At 27.8% G+C, this 15,380-nt stretch overlaps 2 protein-coding genes across 2 annotated transcripts in view; both read right to left on the bottom strand.

Moving 5' to 3' along the window:
- LOC117182925 (transcription elongation factor SPT5-like) overlaps nucleotides 1-10,272 on the bottom strand; it is a 29,389-nt gene extending 19,117 nt beyond the window's left edge. The window contains exons 1-8 of the mRNA XM_033376039.1: nucleotides 10,155-10,272; nucleotides 9,927-10,084; nucleotides 9,645-9,769; nucleotides 4,569-4,916; nucleotides 4,358-4,422; nucleotides 541-790; nucleotides 184-416; nucleotides 1-104 (exon numbers count right to left, since the gene is read on the bottom strand). Coding sequence (XP_033231930.1) covers nucleotides 1-104; nucleotides 184-416; nucleotides 541-790; nucleotides 4,358-4,422; nucleotides 4,569-4,882 — 966 coding nt within the window. The 5' untranslated portion in view covers nucleotides 4,883-4,916; nucleotides 9,645-9,769; nucleotides 9,927-10,084; nucleotides 10,155-10,272. The remainder of the gene's footprint in view (nucleotides 105-183; nucleotides 417-540; nucleotides 791-4,357; nucleotides 4,423-4,568; nucleotides 4,917-9,644; nucleotides 9,770-9,926; nucleotides 10,085-10,154) is intronic.
- The window catches only part of LOC117182924 (transcription elongation factor SPT5-like), a 40,747-nt gene continuing 35,503 nt past the window's right edge, over nucleotides 10,137-15,380 (bottom strand). The window contains exons 11-13 of the mRNA XM_033376038.1: nucleotides 15,300-15,380; nucleotides 13,179-13,348; nucleotides 10,137-10,587 (exon numbers count right to left, since the gene is read on the bottom strand). Of these exons, the coding sequence (XP_033231929.1) occupies nucleotides 10,354-10,587; nucleotides 13,179-13,348; nucleotides 15,300-15,380 (485 nt within the window). The 3' untranslated portion in view covers nucleotides 10,137-10,353. The remainder of the gene's footprint in view (nucleotides 10,588-13,178; nucleotides 13,349-15,299) is intronic.

Here is a 15,380-nt window from a genome sequence, read left to right as displayed (position 1 = left end):
GTTGTCGATTGCAGATTTGACGTGAGGCTGTTTGTACGCCTCGATGTAGATGTAACCCTTCACATTCTCGGGAGCGACAACTGACTTTATTTGAAGAGGCTCCTCTAGTAAAGTTTGAGACATATAAATTTACTGAAGGTGGGGAAACCTTTCAAGAGATGGTAAATGTTGAGAAAGTCTTACCGGAAAATTGGTATGTCAGAAACTTTCGCATCAGTAAAAGGGCTGTTGCTTTTTCTTCACCAATGCGGCATTTCACCATCCAGAGATTTGGATCTTTCACACCAGGAAGTAAAGTTTGTTGCGTGATTTCATCACCCATCTCCTCACCACCATCACCAAAGTGACGTGCAGCCATGGATTCGTCGGCATATTTTTTTCGAAGATACTCTTCGATTTCATCTTCTTTTTGGGAACTGTGTCACATGAAAGGGTTAATTAACCTTTTAATAATGTGAACAATTAGCGAAAAACTGTCATGTTTGAAGCAATTCGTATGCTAAATTAGCTTCGTATTTTTAATTTTATATTTCAACTTACTCCCAAAGGTTGGTGCCTCTTCTCCTTCCTTCAATTTCTCGAGCCGTAGGTCCGAGTTCATCAATTTCATTACCCACGATTCCAATTTCCTGGGCACCTTCTTCCCACTCGTCCTCATCTTCGACTTCATCGTCAACCTCGGCCTCGTGAATGATAAAACCACTGCACCTTTCCTTCTTTTTCTTCTTTCTTGGTCGGTCATCGTCTTCATCTTCTTCCTCATCATATTCGCTATCGTCCAAATCTTCTCCTATTAATTCAAAATTGATATACATACTTGAGAGGTATTACAAAAGTTATATAGGATGTCACAAAAGTCACGGAATGAATGAATATTTTCTCAAGTATGATATTTTTCAGGGAATTCGAGGTCATTCTTGGAACACTTTCAACGAGGAATTTAATGCTGACCCTTTTTCTGATATTGACGATGACCTTCAAGGTTGTTTGAAGGTCAACTTAAGAAAATGGAAACCCTTTTTTTACATCGGCAATTGATAGAACGCGAAACTTTACATTCAAATATTTACCCAGGTCATAGGTACATACATTGTAACCCTGAAGGTCACTCTAAGGTCATTTAAACTTAAACAAGATCTGCATACCTCTGGAACAGGGTCAGATGGGACCTATGACCTGAGTACATATTCAAACGTAAAATTTAGAGCTCTATCGATTACCGATGTAAAAAAAGGTTGACCTTGAAAAAACTTTGATCATTCTAAGGTCATTTAAACCAAAATAAGGTCGGTATACCCCTGGGAATAGAAGCTTTTCAAACGTTTTCGTCAGAATTTCCTGCTCTATCGATTGTCGATGTAAAAAGGTGTTTTCATTTTTTTAATATGACCTTGAAAAAACCTCAAAGGTCATCGTCAAGATTACAATAAGGGTCAGAACTGAATTTCTCGTTGAAAATTACTTCAAGAATGACTATAGAGATCGAAAATAGTGTAAAAAGTGTTAAAATAGTGTCATGAAATTGATTAGGTATTAAAAATTAACTTCAATGTTTATTTAAAATGTGATTCTTTAATTCATAATCTATCAAAATTCCTATTAATTTCTCGCAGGTTTCATAGTGTTTTCCTTTTTTCTCATTTTCCACTCGAATTTCAACTAAATTAATAAAAACCAATAAAAAAGTCCAACTATTTTTGGTTGAGAGTTCATTATTCTTGATTGTCACGTCTATTATAAAAAATTTTCGTTTAAATTTATCTTTTTTATGTAAAAATGTTAGCATTTGGTTCAAAATGCAATTACTTCGTCAAGAATTCAACAAATCGTCTGAAGACATCCTTCTTGAATAAAAACTCGTCTTTTTGGCCTGATAATTCAACAATTCAATTTAAATTTTCTTTCTTCCTGTACTAAAAAAAATTATTGATTGAAAATTTAAGTTTCTTTGTAGAACATTAATTTTTTGGTTTAAAAATGTATCTCTTTATGTAGAAATTTCATATTTTTGGTTAAAAATACAGCTGGCTGATTGAAAGTTAATCTGGTTCTGTTAAAAATGAACTTTTTTGGTTGGAGATTCGAATTTTTGGGTATAAATGCAACTGTTCTGTAGAAAAATTGGTGTTTTAGCTCAAAAATTAAACGATTTGGTTGAAAATTGATGTATTTTATTGAACATTTGCCTCTTATGGTACAAAATAATTTTTTTTGTCAAAAGTGTAATTGTTTGGTTAAAAATTCTTCTTTTTATTTGGAAATTTTTACTCTTTGGTTAAAAGTTGAACTGCTTTCTTAAAAGTTAATTTTTTTTCTTGAAGATTAATAATTTTATTTGAAAATTCCTTTTTATTTGGTTAAAAGTTAAAAATAATGTTTTAACCTGAAACCTCAAATATCTCGTTGAAAGTGCATATTCTCGGATTGAAAACTTAAGTTTTTTATATAAAATTCGTCTTTTATGTTTAAGAATTCTATAATTTGGTATAAAACTGAGATATTTGGTACAAAATTAAATTGTTTTGTAGATAATTCCTTTTTTATTGAAAATGAACTCTCCTCCATAAAAACTTAATCACACCATTTTCTGTTAAAAATTAATGTTTTATTTAAAAAATTCTAATATTTATTTCAAAAAATTTAGCAACGATTATAATATAAACTAAAACTTAATCAAATAAAATTTGGATAATCATCAAATCCATTGTCTAAAATATTTAGTTGAAAAATAATGTAATTTTTTAAAACTTTGTCGCTTTTGTAGCAAACTTAATTATTTGATAGAAAATTCATATAATTAGTTTACAATGCGTCTTTCTGGTAGAAAATGAAACTATTTGCTAAAAATGTATGTATTTTGTTAGAAAATTGTCTTTTTTTTTGGTTATATAGAATTGTTTTTTTACTTAAATTTATCATCTTTTTTGGTTTTAAAATCAACTATTACATTTTTGTTGGAAAGTATTATTTTTAGGTTAAAAGTTCAACTGCTTGGTAGAAAATTCGGCTGTTTGGCTTAAAACTCAAACTTTTTTGTGGAAAATGTATGTAATTTGTTGAGTTCTTTTTTTTTGTTCTTTGTTTTGAAGATTCAACTGCTTTGTTAAAAGCTCAACTTTTCGGCTCGAAAATTCAACATTTTGGCCGACTTCTAAACAGTCATTGAGACAATTTGTAGCCAAATAGCGAAGGAGTTAAAGAAGATTTTGAAAGGCAAAGTAAAAAAATATTGTCTTTAGTGTCATTTTTTCTCTCGAAAATAAAATCATCAATACTGAAATATTGAAATCTACTCTTAATTTTCACATTTTTCACTTAATATCAGAGATATCTATAAATCTCAAATATTCAAAAATGGTCTTAATATTATTTAGCAATTTTTCATTTTTAATTTGCATATTTTTTACATTTTTCTTCCTTTTTTATTGATAATATCTCAACGATGTCTTCTAAAATTATTAAATTGTACTAAATTTTGATTTGATATAAGTACTTTATTAAGAAAATTTTAGCAAAAATTTATCATTTAAAGGAAAGTCAAAAATGACTGGAACTTAAAATGTTCAACTTTTTGACAATCAGCAACTAGCTCGTGAAGTCTCGTTCAATTCTTAACAAAATAATTTAACTTTTAACCAAGTAAAGAAATTTTAAACCCAGAAGAATAATTTAACGAAAAAATTAATTTTCAACAAATTAGACCAGTTTTCAACTAAATACTTTGAACAATGGCTGTGATGTTAGTCCAAATTTTATTTCATTAATTTTTAGTTCATACTTTTTCGTTTCTAAATTATTTTTTCAATATTTGAAATTAGTACCAAATTGTTGATTTTCAACACAATAAAATAAAATATTTATTTATATTATTATAAAATTTCGAATAATATGACGTTCATTCTTCAAAGCATTTAGTTGAAAATTGATCTAATTTGCTCAAAATTAATTTTTCTGCTAGGAAATTAGTCTTCTTGGTTTAAAATTCAACTATTTGGTTCAGATGGTACGTATTTTGTTAAAAATTCTTCTCTTTGGGTGGAAAATTAATCTTCTTGTTTGAAAATTAATCTTTTTGGTTCAAAATTTAACTAGTTAATTAAACATTCAACTGTTTTTGAAAGCTCACGTTTTTGCCATGAAAATTCAACATTTGTTATAAAAATTTTCCTTCTTCATTGACTAAAAATTCTTTCTCGGTTGAAAAGTTCGTACTTTTGATTTAAAAATAGTTTCTTTAGTGTCATTTTGTAAAAACAGACGTAAAATAGTAGCATCGTTACAAAAAGTTTCAAAAAGTGTTACTAGTGTTCTGGGTCCGAGGTCTGTGACACAATTCAATTACAAAATCATCTTTTACCCTCTGGTTCTTCCTCCGGCTCTACATCTTCTTCTGATCTTGCTTCTTCAGCTTCCGCAACAGATCTTCAAAAAAATATACATAAAACGTACCATTTTTTTGGCAATTCAAGTGCTCGATTTTAGTTAAGCGCAATGCTTCGTAATTGGAAAGACTACAGAGCAAGGATTAATTTCATATTGGCTCAATACTGACCAAAAGAATAACTTACGGTGATCTTGATCGAGAACGGGAACGAGAACGGGAGCGAGAACGGGACCGAGAATGCGAACGAGAACGAGAACCAGATTTCGACCTTGATCTTGAGCGACTCCTAGATCGTGACCTTGACACTGATCTGGACCTTGTAGGGGACATTGATTTCGATCTAGATCTAGATCTAGATCTAGATTTGGACCTTGATAGCGACCTGGAAACACTCTTCGCGGAGCGATTTTCTACTTCGCTATCGCTCTGGATAATTGGCCGACGACTACCTTGCTCGCTCTCGTTATCCGAAAAATTACTTCCTTCTGAATCCGACATGGCTTAGCCGGGGGCAAAAATATTTTTCGAAGGTCTGCAAAATAAAGCAAGGTATCTACAAGAGAATCATAATGGTATACTTTAATACTTTTTCAGCATTCCCCTCTCAGAATTAGCATGGATATTATTATCAGAGAATACAAATCAGCAAAAGCGGACCCGTTTTGTTAGGTTTAATTAATTATTAATAAAATTAAAATGGATTTGTTTACTTTTTATCCAGGAGAGGCATATTTCACTGATTATTCATGTTCTAACGATATAAATTAAAAATTTCGTATTTACATGTGGAGCAAGAAGATAATTTTGTACAAGTTTGACATAGGCACATAATGAATCTGTAATTGAAATTTTATTTTATTTTATGAATAGGGGAATCCTCCATACAGTGGATAATCAATAATTAAGAGCACAAATAGAAGAAAAATAATTCATTTGAATTAACTAAAACGTAGTGTTTCACCTATTTATAAAATTAATTTTTTTCATATATTAGTATAATTAATTGACGATTATTCACTGTAATTTACGCCAAATTAAGTTTGTAAAAAGAATTACTGATGACATTCCAAACATGTGGAAATAAAGATTATCTAAATTTGATGAAAGATGGACTTGTCACGTTTTGCTAGAACATGAATAATAGTGAAATATGCCTCTCCTGAATCAAAAAAGAACAAATCCACTTTCATTTTATTAATAACTTCAAAACAGCAATAAATTAAAAACATTTTTTGCGTTTCATTTATTTAACCACCTGAGAGATTATAATAATCCTTTTCAAATTTTATTTTGATGAATGGATTTCAAGCCACAATATATCCTTGAATATTGATAAATATTTAGTGTTATCTGTTTATTTTGCAAGGTGGCCGCAAATATTAATTTTCAAAATTATACATATTTTATTTATTATTTTTTGAGCTGCCACATAATTAATAATATTACTAATGTTCTTTTAAATCAAAAAGAATTTAATTCAAAAGACTTTGAAACAATTAAAGCTAAATTCAAGTTAATGGGAAACAATTTTAAATCCAAAAGATTTGATTGACTTCCGTAAAATTAGAGTGAATGTAGAGAAATTTAAGGACAAAGAGAAGATTTTGATGAAATTCATAAAAATTCGAGGCGAATTAAAAAAAAACTCAATGCATTGAAAAAATATGCAAAAATTCATTTAATTCAGTATTTTTGAAATGAATTTAGAAACATTCAAGAACATTCAAGATGAATTAAATAAAAACAAAAAAAGCAATCCATTGCATGAAGTGAATTGATCAGAATTCAAGTGAATTAAAAAATTGGAGAGAATTCAAAAGAATACTGGATAAATCGATACAAATTTAGGGCGAATTCCAAATGAAATCAAACGAATTGCAAAATATATTTGAAAATCTCTTCAATATTTGAAATCCATTAAAATATCATAAAATCCCGTGAAATTCTATTAAATCTGATGATACGTAAAAATTGTTTATGAATAGTTTGCACAGATAAAAAAATTCTGCAAACAGTTCTTTTACTCATTTATGATTTCTTGTACAATTTCCGAGCATAATAAAAAATTAAATATTTATGATGAAAAAAAGTGTGTTGACCACAAAAATGATGTACTCCGCATCAAACTTCTAGAATACATTTTTTACATATAAACACAAATTTTCAAAAACATGTTAAAATTATGAACAGTTAAAATTAAAAAATGTCTGCTCACTTTTTCTATCATTCGGTGATAATTTAATGGCTGCAAATTTAAATTCACGATAATGGGTAAAACGCAAGGAATAAATGTAAATGTCAAACGACAAGTGTGACCTGATTTTGAAACTGTGTACAGAAGAACATTGTATAATATAGTTAATAACAGATTCGTACAGTTAAAAGAATTGGCTGTTCTGCTTTCCGAAAGAAATATAAAATTTGTTTATTTTTTCCGGAAATGGTACAAGACACCATAAATAAATAAAAGCAAATTTTTTATAACTTTTTCAACTGTGCAAAATATTTTTTAACATTTTTTCGTATATGTTTAACCCGCATAAAACTCAACAGGTATCTTCCTTCTGATAGTGCAAACTTAAAAGATTGGCCAAAAATGTAAGTGTGGGTTTTTTAAGAAAATCTACTTTTAATATTTATAGAAAAAACGCCGGTCAAAAATTATATAATTTGAAAGAAAAAATTGCTTGTTTTTTTTAAACAAAGAAAAAATCAAATACGCATAACTTTCTAAAAGACGTTTTCACAAACAAAAAATATTTTGTCCCTGAGAGATGCTACGACCCAAGTGTAGAACCTGCCTGATTTGAAACAGATTCGGTCCATGGGAACTTTTAAATCCCTTAAAATTATTGCAATCCTCGAAATTCTTATAAAATCCTTTCGAATTAGTTAAAAAATATTAAAACCTTATAGGTCCTGTAAAATCATTTTATATCTTCCGGAATTTTAGGGAATTCTTTACAACTCCAAATACCCTAAAATATTAAAAATCTCTTCATATCTTTTGAAATCCCTTGAAGTCCCTTGCAACATTTTGAAGCTCGTCAAAAATTCTTGGCATTTAAAAAAAAAACCCTAAAATCTACGAAAATACCCTAAAAAATGTTTAATCTTTCGAGCTCCATTAAGTTATTAAATCGATTAAAAATTTCCTGGAATTTTTTAAGAAACCCTAAAATATTTCATATCTTTTGTAATCCCATTAAAAAGAAATTAAAAATTCCTTAGAACCTTTTTTTTAATACATAAATTTTGTTTAAATATCCTAAAATCTTTCAAATCGTTTGTCATCCCTTCAAATTATTGAAATCTATTAAAAATACCTTGGTATTATTTTAAATACCCTCAAATATCTTAAATCTGTTGATATCCCATAAAGTTACTGAATTGACTGAAAATTCCTTGGAAATTTTTGAAAAGCCCTAAAATATTTCATATCTTTTGAAATCTCATTAAAAGAGAGTAAATTAAATTAAACCTAATAAAATTACTGAAAGAATTTGAAAATTCTTTGGAATCTTTTAAAATATCCTGAAATAGTTCAAATTATTTGAAATCCCTTACAACTTTTTAAGGCTCTGGAAAATTCTTTGATATTTTAAAAAATATCATAAATCGTTGAAATCTTTGGAAATCCTTTCAAATTTTTTAAATCTATTAAAAATTCCTTAGAATCTTACAAAAAAATCAAATATTTAAAATCCTTTGATAGCTCTTGAAACTTTTTAAAGCTTTTAAAACTTCCTTGTGATTTTAAAAATAGCCTAAAATCTTTCATATAGTTAGAAATCAACATAAAAAAATTGAAGGAGATTGAAATCAATTGAAAATTCCTTGGATCTTTTTTTAATATCTCCCAAAATGTCTCAAATCTTTTGAAATCCTATTAAATTACTGAATATGTTAAATATTCCCTGGAATCTTTAGGAAGCCCTAAAATATTTAAAATCCTTTGAAATCCCTTGAAACTGTGAAAATTCCTTGCAATTTTTAAAAATACCCTAAAATATTTCAAATTCTTTGAAATCCCAATTAATTAATTAAATCACTTGAAAATTCCTTGGAATCTTTTAAAATATCCTAAATTGTTTTAATGATTTAAATCCATTTTTCATAAGATTTAGATCATGTTTGATTCCATATGTTTGGAATATCATCAATTCTTTTACCAAACTTAATTTGGCGAGAACAATTTTTTTCTCAGTTTTAACGTATTTGGAAAACCTCCCTACAATGGATAATCAATTAAAAATACTAATATTTCAAAAATAATTAGATTAATTTGATTAATAGTTAAGACACTATAAGTTTAAATAAATAAAAATTAATTATTTTTCTTCTATTGTTTCTCTTATCAATTTATTATCAACTGTAGGGAGGTTTTCCCTATAAACAATATAAAATAAAATAAATTTCAAATTCATTATGTAAATAGGTCAAACTTTGAATCTTTGAAGTTCTTGAAAATTCTTTGGAATTTTTAGAAATGCCATAAAATTATTTATTTTCTTTAAAATCTTAATTTTTAAATCTTGAAAAAAAGTTTCTTAAAAGTGATTTGAGGGAAAAAATTACTTAAGTAACAGTGAGAAAATTTTTTCAAAATCCCTGACTTTTTATTTTATTACACAGCGCATATCGTGAAATATAAAAAAATGATGCCATAAGTACTTCAGAAGAAGTAAAAAAAACTATGCAAGATAGTAACGAATAATTAAAAGATAAAAATGATAAACATCATTTTGAGGTTATGTTACGATTCTGAATTTCTCATAAATTTATATATATATTTCCACAAATTTTGAATTCGTCATTAGATAATCAGCCCAATGTTTCAATTTTACGTAAATGACCGAGTGAATTAAAATCATTTTACTGTTGCTAACTATGACAAACTTGGCAATCTGTCAACATGATTACATTGGGATACATACCTATAACACCGTCTAACGGGAATTCCTCGACATAGCATTGAACATTAAGATAAAAATGAACCCAAATTAAGAAAATTAGAAAGAAATATAATATTAAAAAAAAAAGTTTTTAATAACTCCCGATGGAAATAGCAAGCTCCAATTTCAATGACAAACGAAAAAATCGAAAATTTTGCAACAAAACCTCAAGAGAAAAATGTTGTATCACGAGAAATTATTGATAAGTATCACAAATAGGAATAAAATTCTCGAAATTATAAAAAAAACATGGTCATTACGTATACGTAAAAAGTTCAGTTTTACTGTTTTAATTTTCTAAATACCTATAAGCCCATAATGCATATCTTATCCTCATACAGCTGTTTCATTGCACACTTTCACAGTTTCACAATACTCACTACCCATGCTAAAACAGTTAACCGCATGTGCGTAATGACATGATATAACCCTGCAAAAAACATCGGATCGAAAATTATTAAAAAAAAAAATTGCATTTTTTATGGAAAATCGTTGCAGTTTCATTTTCTTTCAAGTAATTCAAAAAGTATTGAAGAATCTCTTTCTTATATTAATAAAATAAAAGCACAAGAATTGTGTATACTTACTTTTCTTTTAAACAGTTGCCAATAAATTAAAACATTTCATAAATATTAGGCTTACTTCGCGAGTCCTCCTTATCTGGAATTTTTTGCTCAAATGGATGAAAATAATGAAGCGGGTTCCTTATTGACATCATTTTGTCCCTCCACATAAAAAAGAAAAACTAATCTTTTCTATATGAAAAGGGAAAGGGATAAGAAATATAGATTTGCATATAAACTTCGTATTTATACCTATATTTTAAATCTCTCACACTTTTCGTTAAATTCAGGCTCTCTCGAGAGTCTTGATATAATTATCAATAAACAAAATTATCCTAGTCAATATTTCTCCATACGAAATAGAAATGATAACGGCAATACTAGTATGAGACGAATAAATACTGAAGTTTGAAGTTACGAAATGGAATTATAAATTGAAGGCCTAAGAAGCTCAGGGTTTCATTTTACAGAGGAATCGTAGCTGTAACATCTTGACTTCTTCGTTGTTTATTTTCACAACTCCCTCTTGATTATCGATTGATAGTAGCACTCCGACTGACTCTCGATCTTCTCCTAAAATAACTTTTACACGGTCGTTTCGTTTTGGAACGACAGGTTCTAGCTGATCGCATTCTATATTCACGGTACGGTCCTCGTCCGGCAAAAAGATGGCACACATACCACCCTGAAAATAAATAAATCGTGTTATGGTGTAAACAGCGTCCAGAGAAATTTCATTTTTTAATTCCCGGATTTTTCGGATTGGAATTAAAGTTTTTTCCGTTTTCTCTTGTGATATTTGTGCAGTAGGGTAGGCCGCAGAAAAATAAATTTCTAGAAATCGATTTCTAATGACAAAAAATTGTTAGTTCTTCATGAACTGAATATACTGTCAATTTTCTGTTTAATCAATTAATATCATTCACCTTGAGCTCGTTGGAAATGGACAAAATTGAAATTAAGCGTAAAATATATCTATTTGATATTAAAAAATAGTGGAATATTAACATTTTTAAAAAGGACAATTTTTTTCAAGTTGTATTTTATTTTTATTGAATTCCATGCAGAAAATTACTTCAAAAATAAATTATAATTATATTTTTGAGTAAAATCCACCCTTAAAGGGCATACTGGGTGAAAACACCCAGCGATTTATTTGCGCTTTAACAAACATACCAAATTCAAGAAAATGAAACATATGGAGCCAGATTAACAAATTATAATTTTTATACGCAGTTTAAGATCAATAAAATCATTTAATCACGCAAAGTACGGTGTTTCATTGAATTGCAGCTTTTATTTTTTAGAATAAATACCTTTTTTGGAATGCTCACTATGGTACTAATTTTATTTTTGAAGCACCGTATCTGTTTTAAACAAATCGTTGCATTTATAATAAAACAATTCAATTATAAAAAATTTTATATTAGACTTTTCAAATGAAAAGAATTGACTTTCAACCAAAAATAGCTGGACTTTCTTATTGGGTTCTATTAATTCATTTCGCATTTTAAGTGGAAAAATGAGAAAAGGCGGAAAGACTATGAAGCCTGAGATATATAAATAGGAATTTTGATCATTTATAGACTTAAGGATAAAATTTTAAATAAACATTAAAGTGTATTTTTAATACTTGCAAAATTTTATGATATTATTCTGACATTTTTTTAATAGTTTCTGACACTATTTACACTATTTCCTGTCTACAAAGTGAATATATTTTTTTATATTAAAGAAACCGTTTCATCAGAACGACTTTTTTTATTTGACCAAGAATAACTTCAGAATGACAAAAATTATTTTTAATTAAAGACAAATTTTTATTGGAACAAAAAACCATTCCTTTAACTAAAAATTATAATTCTCAACCAAAATTATGTATCGCAACTTAAAATAATAATTCTTTTCGAAAATTTCCTGTTCCAAGTTAGGATAATTTTCATTATTTACGTAAGTTTTTTATTTAATCCCTGCCCCGACTGGGAAATATAATTTTTTAAATTCCCTTTTATAAGTGAGAATTATGATTTTTTCTCAAATTCCATTTTATACCAAAAATCTCCTGTTCTAAGCCTGAATTATATTTATTTGCAACATCTTCCATTATAACGTAATTCAGAAATATAGTAATTCCCTTTTTCTAACATTTGGAAGAGGGATATTTAAAATTCTGGCAAATTTGTATTTGAAAAAAAATCTAAATTTAAAGAAATTTTGAATTGGAACATGGAATTTTAAAAATCTGACGGACTCTTGCTTAAAAAAAGGGATCGTTTTTGTAAATTTCCTTTTTACAAAACACTATTAAAATTATTTTTGGAATTTTCCCATTCCATGTAAAAAAAATTAGCTGCTCCAACATAAAGTTATAATTCTTTAAAAAATTCCCTGTTCCGAAACCAAAATTATAATTCTTTATGGTAATTTTAGTATATATAATTTATTTATTCCCCGAACAAACGCAAGTTATAATTCTTTTAGAAAATTATTCATACCAAGACACAATTAAGTTCAGTTAAAAAATTCCCTGTTCCAAGTCAGAATTATATTTATTAAAAAACTTTACTCATATAATTTAGAATGATAGTAAGTCCCTTTTTCCAAAATGTGGAAGTGGAAAGTTTTAAATCGCTGGTTGAAACAAGAATTTTTAAAATTCCCTTCTGCAGATTTAGAACTAAGATTATTTTTAAAAATTCCTGTTCCATCTCGAAAATTCTCTTTTCTTGGTCAAATTATAATTCTTTATACAAACTCCCAGCCCAATTATCAAAATTATATTTTTTTACTGAAATTCCCTGCCTCAAACTCAAAATTATAATCCTTTGCTAAAATTACTTGCCCTAACGTAAAAATTATAATTCTTCAAAGAAATTCACTATTCCAATTGAAGATCATTGTCATTCTTTACTTGATTTTTTAAATATTACTTTTATTTATTTCCTGTTGCAACTCAGAATTATAATTCTTTAGTAAAATTCCCAATTCTAAGTAAGAATATCGATTGTTACACAAATCTCCTGTTTCAACTTAGAATTAGAACTAATAAAATATATGAAACTACGTTTAATTTGCATATTACTACATACGAGGGAAAAATCACCCCGGTAAAGTACTAAAATAATGATTAAAACATTAAAATAGGTATTGCGAAAAAAATCCAGTCTTTTTTTTTTAATTCCATGACTTTTCTATGTCTCCCAGGTATTGTAGCAATCATGTGACTCAAAGACGTCGAATAAGTCACTAAAATAAAAAAGTAGGTGTGAAACTTACCGAAATTCCTCTAATGATCCCGTTTTGCCCAGCAAGACCGAAATCTGGATGGGTGTCGCGAATTCGAATCTCAATATCAGTGGTACACCACTCTGAACCCATCAATCCAGACCCTCCCATATCTATACCGGATCCAGGAGTGTGTGGATTATACGGACTTCCCGCTACACCTAAAATGAAACACAATATAGATATTATTTCAATTTTCAAATATTTGGCATTTAATATTACTGAAATTTAATGTTTTGGCGTTCAGACTTGAAGAAATCCTATTTATTATCAATCTTAAAATTATAAGTCCATCTAATTATCCGGAACTCCAAGATTTTTTATTGCAGATATAAAGCGGGGAAAACTAAATGGTGCTAAGTTTATTTCAGAAATCATACTTTCTCGCTTTTTTACACTTTTTTCAGTGAGAAAATTATGTTTTTGCAATTTTGCACCCTAAAATTTAGTGTTTTGAAGTACTAAAGTCCTTTAAAATTTCAATGAATTTAAATTATGTAAATGAATTAAGTATACTAAACATTCAATTTTTTAATAATTCGAAAGTATTTATAAGATTTTAGTGTATTAAAAAAATAGAGATATTATGACAAATGAATAAAAAAATAGTATGGCATAAGTATTATATTGTAACAATAATATTATATTATATTAAAACAAAATATTTATAAATTACAACAAATAACAGTACATGAAAAAGGAAAATTTGTAATGCTTGTACAATATTTTTTTAAATTTTGATAATATTATTTTTTAACACAATGGATACTAAAATGATCCATCCAGCCACATGCAAAAACTACTCAATCGACTTTGAATAGTTATTCTGAAAAGATTTTTTGCCTCAGATTAGGTAAATTGTATAAAAAGATTTGGTAACCGCTTCTTGACAAATTATATTTAAATCAGAGTGTCTAGCGATTCATAGAAACAAAATTCAAGTTTTTTCCAGGTTTCTCGTGTCACTAAATCTTTTGAAATCGTTTGAAATCTTTGAAATATGATGTACACGCCTTTGTGAAATATTTTGAATTCTTGCGTTATATTTGAAATCTTTCAAAATATTTGTGCGATTTTGGAAAAATCTTAGTGAAATCTATTGCATATTAAAAATCTTTTGAAACATTTTGAAATATTTTTATATCTTTTGAAACCTTTTGAAGTCATTTGAAATGTTTGAAACCTTTGAAATCTCCTGTACAACGCATTTGTTAAATCTTTTTCATCTTTGTGAAATCTTTGAGAACCTCAAAATCTTTGTAAAGTCTTTTGAAATCCTTTGAAATCTGATGAACACGCCTTTGAGAAATCTTTTAAATCCTTGAAATATTTGTGAGATCTTTGAAATCTTTTGAAATTTTTAAAATATTTGAAATCTTTGAAATAATTGAAATCTAATACACACGCCTTTGTTAAATAATTTTAATCAATATAAAAATCATTGTGAAAGCTGTAAAACCATTTGAAAGCTTTGACATTTTTATCATTTGTAAGTTGAATATCACACAAAATATATACTTTAACATTCTTTACCACATTTTAAGTATAAAAATACGAAAAGATTTTAAAACTGATGTTCAAAATATTACAAGGCAAAATGAACCTTGGTTTGAAAAAGAATCTAAACAGCCTTTCTACATTAAAACTGATAAGGCAGATATTGCTTGCAATTCTACAACACAGGATATGTGTGAGTTAATAAATTACTTGTAAAATCCTCACACTGATTTATTAGATTTGCTTAATTCTACGATGAGTAAATTAAAAACTTTTAAAAATAAAATTGGTAAAAAGTAGAAAGTAAAATCAAAAATGTACTCATACTCTACAAATTTTAAGAGCAATATGTAGACATCTAATAAAATTATAAGCATATATATTAAGGCAAAAAACTTCTGTAATAGGTATAAAAACTGATAGGATTAAAATAAATAAAATATAAGAACAAATCATAAAGATAATAAGACTAAAAGATTTAAATTCGTCGGATTGCAATCGAATAAATGCTTTCTAAGAAAATAATGAACAAAAAAATCAAAAATCAAGGAGATTTCCAGATTTTCAAAGTCACTAGATACCCTGTTTAAATGTTGGTATAAAAAAGGATCTTACCAGGAGTCATGGGACTGTATCCGGCGGGTGAGGGAGTGGCAAAAGGTCCATGAGGACTAGCAGAGTAACCAGTTCCCGAGG

The sequence above is a fragment of the Belonocnema kinseyi genome, chromosome 2, assembly GCF_010883055.1.
Source record: "Belonocnema kinseyi isolate 2016_QV_RU_SX_M_011 chromosome 2, B_treatae_v1, whole genome shotgun sequence".
Taxonomy (NCBI): Eukaryota; Metazoa; Arthropoda; class Insecta; order Hymenoptera; family Cynipidae; genus Belonocnema; species Belonocnema kinseyi.
This window is presented reverse-complemented; position numbering and strand designations above follow the sequence as displayed.